Source organism: Agelaius phoeniceus, chromosome 32 (genome assembly GCF_051311805.1).
Source record: "Agelaius phoeniceus isolate bAgePho1 chromosome 32, bAgePho1.hap1, whole genome shotgun sequence".
NCBI classification, from domain to species: domain Eukaryota; kingdom Metazoa; phylum Chordata; class Aves; order Passeriformes; family Icteridae; genus Agelaius; species Agelaius phoeniceus.
In genome coordinates, this window is record NC_135296.1 from 1547070 (window position 1) to 1569420 (window position 22351).

The following is a 22351-nucleotide window of genomic DNA, read 5'->3' on the forward strand; positions in this document are numbered from 1 at the left end:
ATTTATATATTTATATATAAATATATTTATATATTTATATATTTATATATTTATATATATATATTTATATTTATATTTATATTTATATTTATATTTACAAACATCCATTTTTCTCTTTGCAAACAGGGGAAGCTTCTCAGCAGAGAATTTATTTTTTATTTTTACAAAAATACAATTTTCTCTTGGCAAACAGGAAGTTTCTCAGCAGGGAATTTTTATTTATTTTTAAATGTTTCTTTTCCTTTTGCCCAGGCTCCATTTCACTGTCCCAGGGCTCAGGGCCCTTTTTTCAGGCTCTCCAGGAATTGCCGCTCGCTCTCCAGGAAATCCTGGTCCTGAGGGGGGCGAGGGGCCCGGCCTGAGCCCAGCCGGGAGCTCCGGGCCCTTCCAGAAGGTTCTGAGCCCCCACCAGCCCAGCCCCGGCCATTCCCAATCCCTTCTCCTTTGCCTTCCACCGACAAACCCCACAAAGCTCCCCTGGCCAGTCCCAAACCCTTCCCTCATTCCCAAACCCTTCCCTCATTCCCAAACCCTTCCCTCATTCCCAAAACATTTCCCAGACAGTCCCAAACCCTTCCCTCATTCCCAAACCCTTTTCTCATTCCCAAACCCTTCCCTCAGTCCCAAACCCTTCCCTCATTCCCAAACCCTTCCCTCAGTCCCAAACCCTTCCCTCAGTCCCAAAACATTTCCCAGACAGTCCCAAACCCCTTCCCCCAATCCCAAAACCCTCTCCCCCAATCCCAAACCCTTCCCCACAATCCCAAACCCTTTCCCCACAATCCCAAATTCTTTCCCCACAATCTTAAACCTTTTCCCTCATTCCCAAAACAGTCCCAAACCCTTTCCCCCATTCCAAATCTGTTTCCCCCAATCCCAAACCCTCTCCCCCAATCCCAAACCCTTCCCCACAATCCCAAACCCTTTCCCCCATTCCCAAACCCTTTCCCCCAATCCCCATTCCCAAACCCTTTCCCCCAACCCCAAACCCCTTCCCACAATCCCAAACCCTTTCCCCCCATTCCCAAACCCTTTCCCACAATCCCAAACCCTTTCCCCCAATCCCAAAACCCTTCCCACAACCCTAAACCCCTTCCCAGAATCCCAAACCCTTTCCCCCCATTCCCAAACCCTTTCCCCACAATCCTAAACCCTTTCCCCCATTCCCAAACCCTTTCCCCACAATCCTAAACCCTTTCCCCCAATCCCAAACCCTTTTCCCACAGTCTCAAACCCCTTCCCAGAATCCCAAACCCTTTCCCCCAGTCCCAAACCCTTTCCCCCAATCCCAAACCCTTTCCCCCCATTCCCAAACCCTTTCCCACAATCCCAAACCCTTTCCCTCCAGTCCCAAACCCTTTCCCCCCAGTCCCAAACCCTTTCCCCCAGTCCCAAACCCTTTCCCCCAATCCCAAACCCTTTCCCCCCAATCCCAAACCCTTTCCCCCAATCCCAAACCCTTTCCCCCATTCCCAGTGCCCCCATTCCCATCCCCACTCCGGTCCCCACCATCCTGGCGCGGTGTTTCAGCAGCAGGACGTGTCCGTAGAGTGCGGCCGCGCTGTCCCCGCTGTCCCCAAGGAGTGTCCCCAAGGCTGGCAGGAACCCGGGAGCCCCTGCAGGAGGGGACAGCAGAGTGTCCCCAATGTCCCCAAGGAGTGTCCCCAAGGCTGGCAGGAACCCGGGAGCCCCTGCAGGAGGGGACAGCAGAGTGTCCCCAATGTCCCCAAGGAGTGTCCCCAGGGCTGGCAGGAGCCCGGGAGCCCCTGCAGGAGGGGACAGCAGAGTGTCCCCAATGTCCCCAAGGAGTGTCCCCAAGGCTGGCAGGAGCCCAGGAGCCCCTGCAGGAGGGGACAGCAGAGTGTCGCTGTCCCCAGTGTCCCCAGTGTCCCCAAGGAGTGTCCCCAAGGCTGGCAGCAGCCTGGGAGCCCCTGCAGGAGGGCACAGCGGAGCGTGGGTGTGACCCCCCAGGTGTGTGTCCCCAGCAGTGTCCCTGTCCCCAGCAGTGTCCCTGTCCCCAGCGTTGTCCCTGTCCCCAGCAGTGCTCCCATACCCAGTGCTGTCCCCATACTCAGCACTGTCCCCATAGCAAGCAGTGTCCCCAAACCCAGCAATGTCCCTGTCCCCAGCAGTGTCCCCGTCCTTGGCAGTGTCTCCAGTGCTGTCCCCAGCAGTGTCCCTGTCCCCATACCCAGCGTTGTCCCCGTCCCTGGCAGTGTCCCCAGCATTGTCCCCATACCCAGTGGTGTCTCCAGTGTTGTCCCTGTCCCTGGCAGTGTCCCCAGCAGTGTCCCTGTCCCCAGCATTGTCCCCATACCCAGCGCTGTCCCCAGCAGTGTCCTTGTCTGTGGCAGTGTCCCCAGCAGTGTCCCTGTCCCCAGCACTGTCCCTGTCCCCAGCAGTGTCCCCATACCCAGCAGTGTCCCCAGCAGTGTCCCCGTCCCTGGCAGTGTCCCTGGCAGTGTCCCCAGTGCTGTCCCCAGCGGTGTCCCTGTGCCCAGTGCTGTCCCCATACCCAGCAGTGTCCCTGTCCCCACACCCAGCGTTGTCCCCATCCCTGGCAGTGTCCCCAGTGCTGTCCCTGTCCCCAGCAGTGTCCCTGTCCCCAGCATTGTCCCCATACCCAGCACTGTCCCCAGCGCTGTCCCCGTCCCTGGCAGTGTCCCTGGCAGTGTCCCTGTCCCCATACCCAGCGTTGTCCCCGTCCCGGGCAGTGTCCCCAGCAGTGTCCCTGTCCCCATACCCAGCAGTGTCCCTGGCAGTGTCCCCAGCATTGTCCCCATACCCAGCGTTGTCCCCGTCCCTGGCAGTGTCCCTGGCAGTGTCCCTGGCAGTGTCCCCAGCGTTGTCCCTGTCCCCAGCGCTGTCCCTGTCCCCAAGGCGGGGCCCAGCTCCTCCTGCAGCTCCCGGAGCTGCTCCCGCTGCCGCTCCAGGCTCCGCCGGCCCTGCAGGAACCGGAACGGGAACGGTGGGAATGGGAAAGGTGGGAATGGGAAAGGTGGGGAATGTGGGAATGGGAAATGGGGGAATGGGGAATGTGGGAAATGTGGGAATGGGAAACGGGGGAATGGGAAATGGGGGAATGGGAAATGGAGGAATGGGAAAGGTGGGAATGGGAAATGTGGGAAATGTGGGAATGTGGGAAAGGGAAAAGTGGGAAAGGTAGGAATGGGAAAGGTGGGAATGTGGGAAATGTGGGAATGGGAAATGTGGGGAATGTGGGAATGGGAAATGTGGGAATTAAGGAAGGGGGATTTTCTGGAGAGGGGAATTTTTGGGAGGGGGGGATTTTTCTGAGGAGATTTCCCGGGGAGGGGGGGATTTTTTTGGGGAGGGGGATTTTCTGGGGAGGGGGGATTTTCTGGGGAGGGGGGATTTTCCAGGGGTATTTTCCAGGGGTGTTTTCCAGGGAAGGAGGGGGGTATTTGCCTGTGTGAGGCGCTGCTCCTGCTGCCGCAGCCGCTCCTGCTGCTCCTGCAGCTCCTGCAGCCGCTGCCGCTGCTCCTGCTGCGCCCGGCGCGACTCCCGCAGCGCCCGCTGGCCCTCCTGCTGCTGCTGCAGTGAGCGCTGCAACCCCAGGAACGGGAATGGGGATTGGGGAATGGGGAATGGGAATGGGGATGGGGATGGGGATGGGCTGGCCCTCCTGCTGCTGCTGCAGCGAGCGCTGCAACGCCGGGAATGGGGAATGGGAACGGGAATGGGAATGGGAATGGGGATGGGCTGGCCCTCCTGCTGCTGCTGCAGCGAGCGCTGCAACCCCGGGAACGGGAATGGGGATTGGGGAATGGGAATGGGAATGGGGATGGGAATGGGCTGGCCCTCCTGCTGCTGCTGCAGCGAACGCTGCAACACCGGGAACGGGAATGTGAACGGGAATGGGAATGGGAATGGGGATGGGGATGGGCTGCCCCTCCTGCTGCTGCTGCAGCGAGCGCTGCAACCCCGGGAACGGGAATGGGAACGGGAATGGGAATGGGGAATGGGAATGGGGATGGGCTGGCCCTCCTGCTGCTGCTGCAGCGAGCGCTGCAACCCCAGGAACGGGAATGGGGATTGGGGAATGGGAATGGGGATGGGGATGGGCTGCCCCTCCTGCTGCTGCTGCAGCGAGCGCTGCAACGCCGGGAATGGGAATGGGGATTGGGGAATGGGAATGGGAATGGGGATGGGGAATGGGGAATGGGAATGGGAATGGGGAATGGGAATGGGGAATGGGAAGGGGGAATGGGAATGGGAATGGGGTTATGGGGAATGGGGAATGGGGAATGGGAATGGGGAATGGGAATGGGGAATGGGAAGGGGGAATGGGAATGGGAATGGGGTTATGGGGAATGGGGAATGGGGAATGGGAATGGGGAATGGGAATGGGGATGGGGAATGGGAATGGGAATAGGAATGGGAATGGGAATGGGGATGGGCTGCCCCTCCTGCTGCTGCTGCAGCGAGCGCTGCAACGACGGGAACGGGAACGGGAACGGGAATGGGAATGGAGATTGGGGAATGGGAATGGGAACAGGAACAGGAATGGGGATGGGGAATGGGGAATGGGGAATGGGAATGGGAACGGGGAATGGGAATGGGGAATGGGGAACGGGGAATGGGAATGGGAATGGGGATGGGGAATGGGGATGGGGAATGGGAATGGGAATGGGGATGGGGAATGGGGAATGGGGATGGGAATGGGGAATGGGGAATGGGGATGGGAATGGGGAATGGGGAATGGGGATGGGAATGGGGAATGGGAATGGGGAATGGGGATGGGAATGGGGAATGGGGATGGGGAATGGGGAATGGGGATGGGAATGGGGAATGGGGAATGGGGATGGGCTGCCCCTCCTGCTGCTGCTGCAGCGAGCGCTGCAACGCCGGGAATGGGAATTGGAATGGGAATGGGGATGGGAATGGGGAATGGGAATGGGGAATAGGGAATGGGAATGGGGAATAGGGAATGGGAATGGGGAATGGGCATGGGAATGGGAATGGGGAATGGGAATGGGCTGCCCCTCCTGCTGCTGCTGCAGCGAGCACTGCAACGCCGGGAACGGGAATGGGAATGGGGAACGGGAATGGGGAATGGGGAATTGGGACAGGAATGGGGATGGGGAATGGGAATGGGGATGGGGAATGGGAATGGGGAATGGGAATGGGGATGGGCTGCCCCTCCTGCTGCTGCTGCAGCGAGCGCTGCAACGCCAGGAATTGGGAATGGGAACGGGAATGGGAATGGGGATGGGGATGGGGAATGGGGATGGGGAATGGGGAATGGGAATGGGACAGGGAATGGGAACGGGACAGGGAATGGGAACGGGACAGGGAATGGGACCAGGACTGGGACAGGGAATAGCACCAGGACAGGGGGAACGGCACTGGGATGGGAATGGCCCCAGGCATGGCTCAGGGGGATGTGGAGCCCCAGTTCCCAGGGGATGTGGAGCCCCAGCTCGGGGGATGTGGAGCCCCAGTTCCCAGGGGATGTGGAGCCCCAGCTCCCAGGGGATGTGGAGCCCCAGCTCCCAGGGGATGTGGAGCCCCAGCTCAGGGGATGTGGAGCCCCAGCTCAGGGGAATTTGGAGCCCCAGCTCAGGGGATGTGGAGCCCCAGCTCCCAGGGGATGTGGAGCCCCAGCTCCCAGGGGATGTGGAGCCCCAGTTCCCAGGGGATGTGGAGCCCCAGCTCAGGGGGATGTGGAGCCCCAGCTCAGGGGGACGTGGAGCCCCAGCTCAGGGGGATGTGGAGCCCCAGTTTAGGGGGATGTGGAGCCCCAGCTCAGGGGGACGTGGAGCCCCAGCTCCCAGGGGATGTGGAGCCCCAGCTCCCAGGGGATGTGGAGCCCCAGCTCAGGGGATGTGGAGCCCCAGCTCAGGGGGATGTGGAGCCCCAGCTCAGGGGATGTGGAGCCCCAGCTCAGGGGGATGTGGAGCCCCAGCCCTGCTCCCAGCTGTCAGTTCCAGCCCGGATGCTCCGTTTACCTCTGCCAGGTCACGGATCTCCTCCTCCCGCTCCTGCAGGCACTGCTCAGCCCTCAGAACCTTCTCCTTCTGCAGCCTCAGCTCCCGCCAGGCCTCCTCCAGCTCCTCCCTGTCCCTCTCCAGCTGCTCCTCCTTGGATCTCATCTCCCTGCTCCGGAACTTCAGCTCTGCCTGATCCTGGGGTGGGGCACAGCAAACCTCACCTGTCCCGTCCCTTGGAGCAGGGGGAGAGGAGGTGCTTTGGGAGCACCTTTGGGTGCGCTTCGGGGACCTTGGCCAGGCTCCTCAGCGCCGTGTCCAGGCCCAGGGCGCGCTCCTTGTGCTGCTCCTCCCGCTCCCGGCCCAGCCGCTCCCGCGAGCGCAGCTCGGCCCAGGCGGCCGCCAGGCGCCGCCGCTCCTCGGAGCGCTCCCGCAGCTCCGCCCGCTGCTCCTCCAGCCACGCGCCCTGCGGGGACCGGGCACGGCTCCAGGCTCCGGGCTCTGCCCTCCTACAGCCCGGCCCTGCCGCTCCCGGCGGCGAATCACAGAGGCCGCTCCAGCCCCGGAGCTCCGGCCCGGGGTGGGCGTCCAGAGGCTTGACCTGAGCCCCGAGCCCTGCTCCCATCCTGGCTGGTCCTGAGCTCCTTCCAGCCCCGAGGTCTGCTCCCACCCTGGCTGGTCCTGAGCCCCTTCCAGTCCCGAGCCCTGCTCCCATCCTGGCTGGTTCTGGGCCCCTTTCCCAGTCCTGGTTGGTTCCGAGCCCCTTTCCCAGTCCCACTCCCATCCTGGCTGGTTCTGAGATTTTTTCTCAGTCCCACTCCTGCTCAGATGGTTCTAAGTCCCTTCCAGTTCCCCTCCTGCTGGTCCTGAACCCTTTTCCCTGTCCTGACTGGTCCTGAGCCCTTTTCCCAGCCCAGTTCCCATCCTTGCTGGTTCTGAGCGCCTTCCAGTTCCCATCCTGGTTGGTTCTGAGCCCTTTTCCCAGTCCTGGCTGGTCCTGAGCCCTTTTCCCAGCCCTGCTCCCACCCTGCTGCTTCTGTGCCCCTTTTCCAGCCCAGTTCCCATCCTGGCCGGTCCTGAGCCCTTTATCCAACCCTGCTCCCATCCTGGCTGGTTCTGAGACTTTTTCCCAGTCCCACTCCTGCCCAGATGGTTCCAAGCCCCTTCCAGTTCCCATCCTGCTGGTCCTGAGCCCTTTTCCCAGTCCTGATTCCCATCCTGGTTGGTTCTGAGCCCCTCTCCCATTCCAGTTCCCATCCAGGTGGTTCTGAGCCCTTTTCCCAGTCCCACTCCCATCCAGGTGGTTCCAAGCCCTTTCCAGTTCCCATCCTGGCTGGTTCCGAGCCCCTTTCCCAGTCCCACTCCCATCCTGGCTGCCTCTGAGCTCCTTCCAGTTTCCATCCTGGCTGGTTCTGGGCCCCTTTTCCCAGTCCTGCCTGGTTCCAAGCCCCTTTCCCAGTCCTGCTCCCATCCTGGTTGATTCTGAGCCCCTTTTCCCAGTCCTGGTTGGTTCTGAGCCCCTTTCCCAGTCCTGCTCCCATCCTGGCTGGTTCTGAGACTTTTTCCCAGTCCCACACCTGCCCAGATGGTTCCAAGCCCCTTCCAGTTCCCATCCTGGCTGGTCCTGAACCCTTTTCCCAGTCCCACTCCCATCCAGGTGGTTCCAAGCCCCTTCCAATTCCCATCCTGCTGGTTCTGAGCCCCTCTCCCATTCCAGTTCCCATCCCAGCTGGTTCTGAGCCTCTCTCCCAGTCCTGCTCCCATCCTGGCTGGTTCTGAGCCCCCTCCCCACCCCAGTCCCTCCCAGAGCGGGTCCAGGCCCCCACCCTGGCATCCCCCAGTGGTTCCCTGGGGGAGCCTCAGCCCCTCCCTGCTCGGGGCTCACCTGGGGCTCACCTGGGGCTCACCTGGGCCCTGTCCCCTCTCACCTGGGGCTCACCTGGGCCCTGTCCCCGCTCACCTGGGGCTCACCTGGGGCTCACCTGGGCCCTGTCCCCGCTCACCTGGGGCTCACCTGGGCCCTGTCCCCGCTCACCTTGGCCTCGTCCAGCGCCGCCCTCTCCATGGCCAGCAGCTGAGCCGAGAGGCGCCGCTGCTCCTCCAGCGCCTCCCGCAGAGAATCCGCCCGGCTGCGCTCGGCTGAGGCGCGACGGCGCTCCTGGGGACACACCGAGAGTGGGACACGGGGACACGGGGACACGGGGACAGGGACATGGACACGGGGACGGGGACACGAGGATGGGGACACAGGGACACGGGGACAGGGACATGGGGACAGGGACACAGGGACACGGGGACACGGGGACGGGGACACGGACAGGGACAGGGACAGGGACACGGGGACAGGGACACAGGGACACGGGGACAGGGACACGGGATGGGGAAAGAGACAGGGACACAGGGACATGGGGACAGGGACACTGGGACAGGGACATGGGGACACGGAAACAGGGACACGGGGACAGGGACACGGAGAGGGACAGGGACACAGACACAAGGACAGGGACACAAGGACAGGGACATGGGGACAGGGACACGGAGAGGGACAGGGACATGGGGACAGGGACAGGGATGGGGACAGGGATGGGGAAAGAGACAGGGACAGGGACACGAGGACAAGGACACAGACACGAGGACAGGGACACGTGGGACAGGGACACGAGGACAGGGACATGGACACGGGGACATGGGGATGGGACATGGGGACAGGGACACGGGGACAGGGACACGGGGACAGGGATGGGGAAAGAGACAGGGACAGGGATGGGGAATAGGGGATAGGGACAGGGACAGGGATGGGCACAGGGACATGGGACAGGGTGGGGACATGGGATAAGGGAACATGAAATAGGGACAGGGAGAGGGAATAAGGACAGGGACACAGGGACAGGGGATAGGGACAGGGACAGGGACATGGGGAGCGACACTCCTGGAGAGGCACCAGAGAGTGGGACAGAGACAGGGATGGGGACAGGGGACAGAGACACAGGGATAGGCACAGAGACAGGGATGGGGACAAGGACATGGGACAGGAAACAGGGGATAGGAACAGGGACAAGGACAGGGATGGGGGACAGGGGACAGGAGACAGGGACACGGGGATAAGGACAGGGACAGGGACATGGGGAGCAGCGCTCCTGGAGAGGCAACAGGAGAGTGGGACAGAGACAGGGATGGGGACAGGGGACAGGGACATGGGACACAGGCAGGGACAGGGTGGGGACATGGGACGGGGATAGGGACATGGGATAGGGGACACAGAATAGGGACAGGGACAAGGATAGGGAATAGGGACTGGGGATAGGGGACAGGGACAGCGGACACAGAATAGGGACATGGACAGGGACAGGGAATGGGACACAGGGACAGGGACAGGGGACATGGACAGGGGACACAGACACAGGCAGGGACAGGGACAGGGACAAAGACATGGACATGGGATACAGAGATGGAGCCAGGCACAGGACACGGACAGAAGCAGGGACATGGACACAGCTGCAGGAGGGGATCCCAGCAGGAATCTCCCCCAGCCAGGCACAGACACAGGACACAGGACAGGGACCTGGGACACGGACATGGACAGAGACATGGCCATGGTCACAGCCTCAGGCCAGGGCCAAAGCTCAGGGATGGGGCCTCACCTGCTCCAGGAGCTGCTCCCGCTCCCCCAGCCTGGTCTCCAAGTCAGCCACGGCCTCCTGGAGCCGGCTCTGCTCCCGCTCCGCGTCCCGCTGCTGCTGGCACAGCCGGGCCTGGAGCGCTGCCGGGGCACGAGGTGGGACCCCCTCCATCCACAGGGGGATCCCACAGGGAAAAACACCCGTGTTCCTGCTCCATCCCATCCCAGGACAGGGAGATCCCACATGGAAAAACACCCGTGTTCCTGCTCCATCCCATCCCAGAACAGGGGGATCCCACAGGGAAAAACGCCCGTGTTCCTGCTCCATCCCATCCCAGGACAGGGAAATCCCACAGGGAAAAACACCCGTGTTCCTGCTCCATCCCATCCCATCCCAGAACAGGACAGGGAAATCCCACAGGGAAAAACGCCCGTGTTCCTGCTCCATCCCATCCCAGGACAGGGAAATCCCACAGGGAAAAAACCCCATGTTTGTGCTACATCCCATCCCATCCCAGAACAGGGAAATCCCACAGAGAAAAACCCCTGTGTTCCTGCTCCATCCCATCCCAGGACAGGGAAATCCCACATGGAAACCCCCTGTGCTTGTGCTCCATCCCATCCCAGGACAGGGAGATCCCACAGGGAAAAAACCCCGTGTTCCTGCTCCATCCATCCCATCCCAGGATAGGGAAATCCCACAGGGAAAAACCCCTGTGTTCCTGCTCCATCCCATCCCAGGACAGGGAGATCCCACAGAGAAAAACCCCGTGTTTGTGCTCCATCCCATCCCATCCCATCCCATCCCATCCCACCCCAGGACAGGGAGATCCCACTGTGGGATCTGGATCAGGACTTTGCCAGCCTCTGGCTTGCCAGGGACAACTTGAATTCTCTGAATTAAGTGAATTCTGCAAATTCTGTGAATTCTGCAAATTCTGAGAATTCTGTGAATCCGATGAATTCTGTGAACTCTGTAAATTCTGTGAATTCCATGAATTCTGTGAACTCTGTAAATTCTGTGAATTAAGTGCATTCCGTTAATTCCGTGAATTCTGTAAATTCAGTGAATTCTGAGAATTCTACAAATTCTGTGAATTCCATTAATTCCATGAATTCTGTAAATTCAGTGAATTCCATGAATTCTGTAAACTCTGTGAATTGCGCAAATTCTGTAAATTCAGTGACTTCCGTGAATTCTGAGAATTCTGCGAATTTTGCAAATTCAGCGAATTCTGTAAATTCTGAGAATTCTACAAATTCTGTGAATTCCATGAATTCAGTGAATCTGTGAAATCTGTGAATTCTGTGAATTCTGAGAATTCTACAAATTCTGTGAATTCTATGAATTCTGTGAATTCCATGAATTCTGTGAACTCTGTGAATTCAGTGGATTCAATGAATTCTGTGAATTCTGCTATTCTGTGAATTCTGTGAATTCCACAAATCCCATGAATTCTGTGAATTCTGTGAATTCCATGAATCCCATGAACCCTGTGAACTTTTCCCGTTTCCTGGCGATCCCAGACGGAGCTGAGCCCCTGCTCCAGCGCTGCTTGCCCCTGGCCAGGATCCCCCAGGAGGGCTGGGACAGGGATCTGCAGGCCCAGGGACCCTTCTGGGCTCCGGGATCTGTCCCGGGACCGTGTGGATCCCGTGGGATCAGCTCTGAGCCCCATGGGATCCAGAGGATCCCACGGGAATGGTGCACTCGGAGGGGATTTACCTGTGAGCTGCTCGTCCTGCTCCTGGGGTCTGGGCTGGTCCGGGGATCTGGGGAGATCCAGGGTGATTCGGGGGCGATCCTGGGGTCTGAGGTGATCCTGGGATCTGGGGTGACCCAGGGATCTGGGGTGATCCAGGGATTCAGGGTGATCCTGGGGTGTTCCTGGGGTCTGGGGTGATCCTGTACCCCAGGGTGATCCTGGGGTCTGGGGGGATCCAGGGATCTGGGGTGACCCAGGGTGATTTTGGGGTGATCCAGGGATCTGGGGTGATCCTGGGATCTGGGGTGACCCAGGGATCTGGGGTGATCCAGAGTGATTCTAGGGTGTTCCTGGGATGCAGAGGTGATCCTGTGCCCCAGGGTGATCCTGGGATTGGGAGTGATCCTGGGGTCATCCTGGGATCTGAGGTGATCCAGGGGTCTGGGATGTTCCTGGGATCTGGGGTGATCCTGGGGTCTGGGGTGGTCCTGGTGTCTGGGGTTATCCAGGGATCTGGGATGACCCTGGGATCTGGGGTGATCCAGGGATCTGGGGTGATCCAGGCTGTTTCTGGGGTGATTCAGGGATCTGGGGTGATCCTGGGATTTGGGGTGTTCCAGGGATCTGGGGTGATCCCGTGCCACAGGGTGATTCAGGTACCCGGGGTGACCCTGGGACCTGGGATGATTCAGGGATCTGGGGTGATCCAGGGATCCAGGTTGTTCCTGGGTTGATCCAGGGGATCTGGGGTGATCCTGGGGTGTTCCTGGGGTGTTCCTGTGCCCCGGGGTGATCCAGGGAAGGCGCAGGGATCTGGGAGCACAGGTGAGGCCCCGTTACCTGTGGCAGCTCTCCGGGAGCTCCTGCAGGACCCGTCCCCACCGCGCCCGCTCCAGCTCCAGCATCCGCACCTGGCGGGAACAGGCTCCAGGTGACCCCTCCCAGTGACCCCACAGGTGACCCCCACAGGTGACCCCTCCCAGTGACCCCACAGGTGACCCCACAGCTGACCCCTCCCAGTGACCCCCACAGGTGACCCCCACAGGTGACCCCACAGGTGACACCACAGGTGACCCCACAGGTGACCCCTCCCAGTGACCCCACAGGTGACCCCACAGGTGACCCCTCAGCCTCACCTGGTTCTCCAGCTCCTCCAGCCGGGCCTGGAGGGTCCGCAGGGCAACCCCACAGCCGGGATGGTCCTGGGAATGCTGGTGGGATTGGAGAACTTGGGAATCCTGATGAGATGGGAGAGATCCCAGATCCTCCTGGTGCTGCTGGGATGGGAGAGATCCCAAATCCTTGTGGTGGGGCCAGGATAGGAGAGATCCCAGATCCTTGTGGGGCCAGGATGGGAGAGATCCCAGATCCTTGTGGTGGGGCCAGGATGGGAGAGATCCCAAATCCTTGTGGGGCTGGGATGGGAAAGATCCCAAATCCTTGTGGGGCTGGGATGGGAGAGATCCCAGATCCTCCTTGTGGGGCTGGGATGGGATGGGAGAGATCCCAGATGCTCCTGGTGGGGCTGGGATGGGAGAGCTCCAGGACCCACCTGGCGCCTCCGGGCCGGGATGGCTGCGGGATGCTCAGGGCAGAGCCAGGACGGGAGAGCGCGGGGATGCTCCGGGCGGGGCGGGGATGGATCCCACAGCAGATCCTCCTGTGGGCACACGGGGATGCCCCAGGAGAGGCCTGGGAAGGGCAGCTCCCCTCTCCTGGGAATGCTGATCCACGCCCAGACCCCAAGGGATCCCCAGGATCCTCCCCGTTCCCGCCTCAGCACTCACCTGAGTGGGCGTGGCAGGACCCGGCACCTCCTGCACGGCTGAGGTGGAAAATGGGACAAATCCATCACGGGACACACGGGAGGAATGGAACTGTCCCATCCCATGGATCCCATTATCCCATGGATCCCATTATCCCATCCCATGGATCCCATTATCCCATGGATCCCATTATCCCATCCTACGAATCCCATTATCATCCCATCCCATTATCCCATCCCATCCCATCCCATGGATCCCATTATCCCATGGATCCCATCCCGTCCCATCCCATAGATCCCATCCCGTCCCATCCCATGGATCCCACCGCATGGATCCCACCGCATGGATCCCATCGCATGGATCCCATCGCATGGATCCCATCCCGTCCTATCCTATCCCATTATCCCATCCCATCCCATTGATCCCATCCTATTATGCCATCCCATCCGATCTTATTGATCCCAACCCATTAATCCCATTGATCCCATCCCGTTATCCCAGTATCACATTATCCCAGACCATTATCCCATTTTACCATTTTTCCATCCCATTATCCCATTATCCTGTTATCCCACGATCCCATCCCATTATCCCATTATCCCATCCTGTTATCCCATTTTTCCATCCCATTATCCCATTATCCTGTTATCCCGTTATCCCATGATCCCATCACATTATCCCATCCCATTATCCTATTATCCCATCCCATGATCCCATCCTGATATCCCATGATCCCATCCCATGATCCCACTTTCCCATTATCCTGTTATCCCATTATCCCAGTATCCCAATATCCCACTATCCCATCATCCCATCCCATTATCCCACTATCCCATGATCCCACTATCCCGTTATCCCATTATCCCGATATCCCACTATCCCATGATCCCATTATCCATGATCCCATTATCCCGATATCCAACTATCCCATGATCCCATTATCCCCCTATCCCATGATCCCGCTATCCCACTATCCCGTTACCCCATTATCCCGTTATCCCACTATCCCATGATCCCATGATCCCATTATCCTGATATCCCACTATCCCATGATCCCAATATCCCGTTATCCCATTATCCCAATATCCCACTATCCCATGATCCCATTATCCCACTATCCCATGATCCCATTATCCTGATATCCCACTATCCCACTATCCCATGATCCCGTTATCCCATTATCCCGATATCCCACTATCCCATGATCCCCTGGCCCAGCTCCCCCAGTTCCAGAGGAGGGCCCAGGGTCCCCAGGTGTCCCCTGCTCAGGCCAGGTGACCTCTGAGGACACCTGGGGGGCGACAGAGCCTCACCTGCTGCCACCTGTGCTGTGTCACCTGGTGCCACCTGTGCCACCTCTGCCATGTCACCTGGTGCCACCTGCCCGCGGGGCCGCGTCCCGAACCTGGGGGGCTCCAACCTGGGGGGGAGCAAATCCCAGGGGAGAGTCAGGGGGGCAGGGCCTGGCCTCTGACACCTGGGTCACCTGTGACACCTGTGTCACCTCTGTCACTTGTGACACCTGTACCACCTGTGCCGTTTCACCTGTGCTGTGTCAGCTGTACCATCTCTGTCACCTGTGTTACCTGTGACACCTGGGTCACCTATGCTGTGTAACCTCTGTCACCTGTGACACCTGGGTCACCTGTGCTGTGTAACCTCTGTCACCTGTGTCACCTGTGCCACCTGTACCACCTGTGTCACCTGTACCACCTGTGCCGTTTCACCTGTGCTGTGTCAGCTGTGCCACCTCTGTCACCTTTGTTACCTGTGCCACCTGGGTCACCTGTGCCATATCACCTGTGCCACCTGGGTCACCTGTGCCACCTGTGTAACCTGTGCTGTGTCACCTGTGTCACCTGTGCCAAGTCACCTGTGCCAAGTCACCTGTTCCACCTGTACTGTGTCACCTCTGTCACCTGTGCCACCTCTGTCACCTGTGCCACCTCTGTCACTTGTGCCACCTGTACCACCTGTGCTGTGTCACCTCTGTGACCTCTGCCACCTGCACCACCTGTGTCACCTCTGCCACCTGAGTCACCTGTGCCACCTCTGTCACCTGTGCCACATGGGTCACTTGTGCCACCTGGGTTACCTCTGTCACTTGTGTCATGTCACCTATGCCACCTGTGCCATGTCACCTGTGTCACCTCTGCCACCTGTGCCTTCTGTGCTGCATCACCTGTGCCATCTGTGTCACCTCTGCCACCTGTGCTGTGTCACCTGTGCCATCTGTGTCACCTCTGTCACCTGTGACACCTGTGTCAGCTGTACCACCTGTGTCACCTGTGCCATGTAACCTCTGTCACCTGTGTCACCTGGGTCAGCTGTACTACCTGTGCCACCTGTGCTGTGCCACTTGTGCCATGTCACCTGCACCACCTGGATCACCTGTGCCACTTGTGTCACCTGTGCTGTGTCACGTGTGTGGTGTCACCTGTGCCACCTGTGTCACTTGTGCTGTGTCACCTGTGCCATCTCACCTGTGCCATCTGTGTCACCTCTGTCACCTGTGCTGTGCCATGTCACCTGCGCCATGTCACCTGTGCCACCTGTGCCATGTCACCTGTACTGTGCCACCTGTGCCACCTCTGTCACCTGTGTTACCTGTTCCATCTGTGTCACCTGTGCTGTGTCACCTGTGCCACCTGTGTCACCCATGCCACATCATCTGTGTCACTTGTGCCAGCTGTGTCACCTGTGCCAACTGTGCTGTGTTACCTGTGTCACCTGTGTTGTGTCACCTGTGCCACCTGTGTCATGTCACCTGTGCTGTGTCACCTGTCCCACCCCACCTGCCCAGTGTCAGGGATGCCACCTTTGGGACTCGGGGGCAACGGGGACACCCCAAACCTCCATCCTGGGGTCACCTCCCCCACACTGCTCACCTGAGCCCTCCCAGGTGACACCTGTGTCCCACCCAGGTGACACCTGAACCCTCCCAGGTGACACCTGAGCCCTCCCAGGTGACACCTGAACCCTCCCAGGTGACATCTGAGCCTTCCCAGGTGAGCTGAGCCAGGGGAGCCTCATCCTGGGAACAGGGAGGTGGGAGGAGCTCAGGTGGGGGAATTCCAGAGCAGGGACATCCCCGGGGACACCTGGAGGGGACACCTGGGACAGGGACGTCACCTGGCACACCTGGGACAGGGACATCACCTGAGACACCTGGAGGGGACACCTGGGACAGGGACATCACCTGGGCACACCTGGAGGGGACTGTGGGACAGGGACATCACCTGGGACACCTGGGACATGGACATCACCGGGGACACCTGGAGGGGACATCTGGGACAGTGATGTCACCTGGGACAGTGACATCCCCTGGCACACCTGGAGGACACCTGGGACAGTGACATCCCTGGGGACACTTGGAGGAGACTCTGGGACAGGGACGTTCCCTGGCACACCTGGAGGGGACTCTGGGACACTGATGTCACCTGGGACATTCCCTGGCACACCTGGAGGGGACACCTGGGCTGGGAACCCCAATCCTGGACTCTCCTGGGTGCCAGGTGGGAGCTCCCGGGGGTTCCCTTTACCTGCCGGGCTCGGGGGGCTCCGGGACCCTCCGGGGGTGGGAATTCCGCAGGGATCCGGGGGCGCCGGGGCCCGGGGGGTCCTCGGCCTTTGGTCCCGGGAAATCCTCGTCCGTCTGTCCCGATCCCGGGAAATCCCTGTCCCCCAGTCCTGTGGGATCCTGGTTCTTCTGTCCCGATCCCGGGAAATCCCTGTCCCCCAGTCCTGTGGGATCCTGGTTCTTCTGTCCCGATCCCAGGAAATCCTCGTCCTTCGATCCCAATCCAAGGAAATCCTTGTCCCCCAATCCTGGGAAATTCTTGTCCTTTGATCCCGATCCTGAGGGACCCTTGTCCTTCTGTCCCGATCCAAGGAAGTCCTTGTCCTTCTGTCCCAATCCTGAGGGATCCTTGTCCTTCTGTCCCAGTCTAAGGAAATCCTTGTCCTTCGATCCCAATCCTGGGAAATCCTCGTCCTTTGATCCCAATCCTGAGGGACCCTTGTCGTTCTGTCCTAATCCCAGGAAATCCTTGTCCTTTGGGTCCAGTCCTGGGAAATCGTCCTTCTGTCCCAATCCTGAGGGATCCTTGTTCTTCTGTCCCAATCCAAGGAAATCCTCGTCCTTTGATCCCAATCCCAGGAAATCCTTGTGCTTTGATCCCAGTCCTGAGGGATCCTTGTCCTTCTGTCCCAATCCAAGGAAATCTTTGTCCTTCTGTCCCAGTCCTGAGGGATCCTTGTCCTTCTGTCCCAATCCAAGGAAATCTTTGTCCTTCTGTCCCAGTCCAAGGAAATCCTTGTCCTTCTGTCCCAGTCCCGGGAAATCCTCGTCCTTCAGCCCCAGCCAGGCGGCCCCAGAAGGACGTCGGGAGCTGCTCCCAATGGAGCACCTGTGGGGGCAGAGGGACACTGGGGACACTGGGGACACTGGGGACAATGGGGACACTGGGCATTGGGGACATTGGGGGCATTGGGGACACTGGGGACACTGGGGACAATGGGGACAATGGGGGACACTGGGCATTGGGGGACATTGGGGAACACTGGGGACAATGGGGATGGGGGGGACAATGGGGACAGTGGAGGCATTGGGGACATTGGGAACAATGGGGGACAATGGCCACACCAGGGGCACTGGGGACACAGGACAATGGGAACAAAGGGACATTGGGGACAATGGGGCACTGGGGACAATGGGGACACTGGGGACATTGGGGACAATGGGGACTGGGCAGGGGGCACTGGGGACAATGGGGACACTGGGAATATTGGGGACATTGGGGACATTCAGGACATTGGGGACACTGGGACATTGAGGACAATGGGGACATTGAGGACAATGGGGACATTGAGGACAATGGGGGACACTGGGAATATTGGGGACATTGTGGGGGACATTGGGGACACAGCCGGGTGGGGACATCCCCCCTTCCCTCCCCCCGGTACCTCCGTCCCCGTCTCCGCCCGGTCCCCGAGGCCACCGAGGGCTCATAGGATCCGAAGGGAAATCCCGGCTCCGCCCGGGCCCCGCCCGGCCCTGCGGAACAACAGGGCACGGAATTCCCACAAAATTCCCAAAATCCCCACAAAATTGCCACAAAATTGCCAAAATTCCCAGTGGGATTTCACCCCCTGGAACCTCTCCTGTGGATCCCGCCCGTGCTCACCTGGCTGCTCCTGCCCCTTGGGATCCCTCTGGATTTCCGCCTTTCCCGGCTGCTCCTGGGTCCCGGCGTGGCCCTTCCGGAGCCCCTGGCTGGGCACAGGTTGGGGTGGCACTGAGGTGGCACCGGGGGTGGCACCGGGACCCCCCTGTCACCATCCCTGTCCCCATTGTCCCCTCACCCCCTGGGCGTTCCCGGCGCGCTCCCGGCTCCGTCGCTGCCGAGTCCCAGGGAATCCATCAGGTCATCGACGTCGTCCCCAAAGGTGACATCGGCACGGGGAGGGGCTGGGGAGATGGCACTGATGGCATCTGGGACGTTCCTGGGTGCCACCAGCTCTGGGACATCCTTGGGTGCCACCAGCTCTGGGACATCTCCAGGTGCCACCATCACTGGGACATCCCTGGGTGCCACCAGCTCTGGGACAACTCCAGGTGCCACCAGCACTGGGACATCCCTGGGTGCCACCAGCTCTGGGACATCCCTGGGACAGCCCCCAGTGTCACCAACATTGAGACATCCCTGGGTGTCACCGATCAGCTCTGGGACATTCCTGAGTGCCACCAACATTGGGACATCTTCTGGATGTCACCAATCAGCTCGGGGACATCCCTGGGTGTCACCAATCGGCTCAGGGATGTCCCTGGGTGTCACCAGCACTGGGACATCTCCTGGTGCCACCAGCACTGGGACATCTCCTGGTGTCATCAATCAGCTCTGGGATGTCCCTGAGTGTCACCGAACTGGGACATCTCCGGGTGTCACCAAAACCGGGACATCTCAGGGACATCCCTGGGTGCCACCAGCACTGGGACATCTCCAGGTGCCACCATCACTGGGACATCCCTGGGTGCCACCATCACTGGGACATCCCTGGGTGTCACCAACACTGGGACATCCCTGAGTGTCACCAACATTGGGACATCCCTGGGTGTCACCAATTGGCTCTGGGACATCTCCAGGTGCCACCAGCACTGGGACATCTCTGGGTGTCCCCAGTTCTGGGAGTCTCCATGTCCCCCCTGTGTCCCCTCCCTGTCCCTCAGTGTCCCCCCCGTGTCCCCCATCCCACAGCAATGGGGTTGATCCCACAGGATTGGGATTGATCTCACAGGATTGGGATTGATCCCATGGAATGGGGTTGATCCCACATCAATGGGGCTGATCCCACAGCAATGGGGTTGATCCCACAGCAATGGGGTTGATCCCATGGATTGGGGTTTGATCCCACAGAATTGGGTTTGATCCCATGGAATGGGGTTTGATCCCACAGCAATGGGGTTGATCCCACAGCAATGGGGTTGATCCCTTGGGAATTCCTGGTACCTTTCTGTGGACCCGGCCCCTTCCCGCCGCGTTTCCCCGTTCTGGGCCCAGTTCTGGCCATTCCCAGGATTTCTGCATCCAGCTCATCCAGCTCGTCCAGCTGATCCCGCTGATCCGTGGGGTCCAGGTGATCCGTGGGGTCCAGGTGATCCATGGGATCCTGGTGATCCATGGGATCCTGGTGGTCCATGGGGTCCAGGTGATCCATGGGATCCAGCTCCTGGGCAGGGGGCAGCTCCTGCCCTCACCTGCAGCCCAGGTGGGATCCCAAATCCCTTGGGAATTCTGCCCCGCTCACCTTTGCCCCTTCCCCATTCCCTGCTGGGAATTTCCCGTTCCTTGGAAATTTCCCATTTCCCATTCACTGGGAGTTTCCTGTTCCCCATTGGGAATTTCCTCTTCTTTGGGAATTTCCCATTTCCCATTTTTGGGAATTTCCCGCTCTCTATTGGGAATTTTCCATTTCCTGTTGGGAATTTCCTGTTCCCCATTGGGAATGTCCCATTCCCCGTTGGGAACTTCCCATTCTTCGTGAATTTCCTGTTCTTTGGGATTTTCCTATTTCCTGTTCTTTGGGAATTTCTCATTCCCCTTTGGGAATTTCTTCTCCTCCATTGGAAATTTCCTTTTCCCCAATGGGAATTTCCTGTTTTTTTGGAATTCCCCATTTTTTTGGAGTTCCCATTTTTTGGGAATTTCCGATTTTCCATTGGGAATTTCCCATTTTTTTTTGATTTTCCGTTCTTTGGGAATTTCCTATTTTTTAGGATTTTCCCATTCTTTGGGAATTTCCCATTCCCCGTTGTGAATTTCCCGGGTTTGGGAATTTCCTGGTTTTTGGGAATTTCCCCTTCTCCATTGGGAATTTTCTATTTTTTTGGGCCCCAGGTGCTCCCAGGTGAGCACACCTGGAGAATGAGGCTCAGCCTGGCCTGGATAGGGGAGGGGCAGGGCTGGGCTCACCTGGGCCCACCTGGGATCACCCAGGGCTCACCTGGGATCACCCAGGGCTCACCTGGGCCTCACCTGGGCCTCACCTGCAGGAAGGAGGTGCGGGAACCTCGGGAGGGCGGAGCCGGGGCCTCCTCTGGAAACAAGGGAGGGGTCAGGGATGGACACGGAGACAGGTGGGAAAGGGGAGGGCGGGGATCCCCCCAGGTGAGCCCAGGGGATTCCCAGGTGACTCCTCCCAGATTATCCCAGGTGACCTCCCCCAGGTGACCCCGTTGGGAGCTCCCCCGTTACCATCGGATCCCAGGAGCTCCCCGAGCACGTCCTCGATGGGATCTGGAACAGGACAGAGCCCAGGTGAACCCAGGTGAGCCCCAGGGGGGCCCAGGTGGGCCCAGGTGAGCCCAGGTGAGCCCCAGGTGGGTTCCCCACACCAGGCAGGTGGGCAAAGCTCCTGGAACACCTCACCTGTGTCCTAGGACATCTCACCTACCACATCTCACCTGTCTCTGGAACACCTCACCTGTCACACCTCACCTGTCACACCTCACCTGTCACACCTCACCTGTCCCCTGGGACATTCCCAGCCTGCTCCATCCCAGCATTCCCAGGGACCCAAATCCCCTGGAGAGCAGGTGAGGGCAGGTGAGAGGATTAGGACAGGTAAGAGCAGGTGAGGGGATGAGGGCAGGTAAGGACTCACCTGGGGAGCTGCTCCGGGCCCGGCCAGCCTGGGGAGAGACAAAATTCCCTTGGGAGAGACGGAAACACCGAAATCTCCCCACATGGCAAAGGTGAGACAGGAGGGGTTCCACACCTGGATCCCACCTGGATCCCCTCATGTGGATCCCACACCTGGATCCATCCTGGATCCTGGACCTGTCACACCTGGATCCCCACACCTGGATCCCAGCCCATTCCACCTGGATCCCACCTGGATCCCCACACCTGGATCCCACACCTGGATCCCACACCTGGATCCCCTCACCCGTCTCCCCCCGTCTCCCCTCACTCACCCTGGCTCGTCCCGGTCCCTCCGCCATTCCCGGGTGGTCCCAGCTCCGCTGCCCGGTACCGGCTCCGGATCCCCCGTGCTCAGCGCGGCCCCGGCCGCGGCCCTGAGGGGAGAAGGAGGCACCGCTCGGGTCCCGTTCCCTCTCCCTCTCCCGTTCCCTCTACCGTTCCCGGTCCCGTTCCCTCTCCCTCCCTCTACCGTTCCCGGTCCCGTTCCCTCTCCTGTTCCCATTCCCATTCCCATTCCCTCTCCCGTTCCCTCTCCCTCTCCCGTTCCCTCTCCCGTTCCCATTCCCGCTCCCGTTCCCTCTCCCGTTCCCGTTTCCTCCCATTCCCTCTCCCGCTCCCGTTCCCATTCCCGTTCCCTCACCCGTTCCCGCGCTCGCCATGGGCGCCGCCATACTGCGCGCCGTCCTCATGGAAGGCCCCCGCTGCCATAGCAACGGGGCTGCCCCGCGCGGTGCCTGATTGGAAACCCGCCGTTACCATAGCAACACGTCGCCCCTAAGGAAGGCCCTCGCTGCCATAGCAGCGGGGCTGCCCCGCGCGGCGCCTGATTGGAAACCCGCCGTTACCATGACGATGGGGCTGCCCCGAGCAGCGCCTGCTCCGAGCCTCTGTCGCGATTCTCCTCTCGTATCGCCGGCGATCCCCACATATCGCGGGGTTTATCCCTGCCGGGAGCTCTGCGTTCCCAGGCTCGGGTACCCCCGTGGGAAACATCGCGATATGTCACCATAAAATCGCGATATTTCGACACGACTTCCGGGTGTGGCCTTAAAATCGCGATATCGCCACACAACTTCCGGGTGTGGCCTTAAAATCGCGATATCGC

The 22351-nt window shown here is 59.7% G+C and overlaps 1 protein-coding gene across 4 annotated transcripts; it reads right to left on the bottom strand.

The window, feature by feature from the left end:
• Positions 1-194: 194 nt before the first annotated feature.
• Positions 195-21999, bottom strand: FBF1 (Fas binding factor 1). Of its 4 annotated transcripts, XM_077192276.1 has the most exons (25): positions 21887-21999; positions 21519-21620; positions 21206-21233; positions 20797-20838; positions 20589-20638; positions 19552-19771; positions 18407-18512; positions 18229-18317; positions 18008-18098; positions 16585-17451; positions 14356-14462; positions 13064-13101; positions 12829-12936; positions 12704-12760; positions 12413-12529; positions 12117-12187; positions 11297-11382; positions 9593-9711; positions 7987-8109; positions 6244-6417; positions 5973-6149; positions 3430-3567; positions 2786-2945; positions 1510-1616; positions 195-335 (listed from the first exon to the last, which is right to left on the bottom strand). In XM_077192276.1, the coding sequence occupies exons 2-25, from the start codon at positions 21543-21545 to the stop codon at positions 276-278; spliced, it is 3162 nt and encodes a 1053-aa protein (XP_077048391.1). In that variant the 5' UTR covers positions 21546-21620; positions 21887-21999; the 3' UTR covers positions 195-275. The 4 variants fall into 4 exon arrangements, with proteins under 4 accessions (XP_077048391.1, XP_077048393.1, XP_077048392.1 ...); XM_077192278.1 differs by lacking the exon at positions 12704-12760 and having other exon boundaries at positions 11297-11418; positions 12413-12514; XM_077192277.1 differs by lacking the exon at positions 12704-12760 and having other exon boundaries at positions 11297-11418; positions 12413-12550.
• Positions 22000-22351: the final 352 nt, after the last annotated feature.

Bases quoted from the DNA above. Each gene is read 5' to 3' on its own strand.
- FBF1 (XM_077192275.1), bottom strand. From the start codon at position 21,545: ATGGCGGAGGGACCGGGACGAGCCAGG. The intron at 13,102-14,355 runs GTGAGGCTCTGT...TTTCCACCTCAG, and splicing joins CACAGCACAGGTGGCAGCAG to CCGTGCAGGAGGTGCCGGGT. The intron at 3,568-5,972 runs GTAAACGGAGCA...CTGGGGTTGCAG, and splicing joins AGATCCGTGACCTGGCAGAG to CGCTCACTGCAGCAGCAGCA.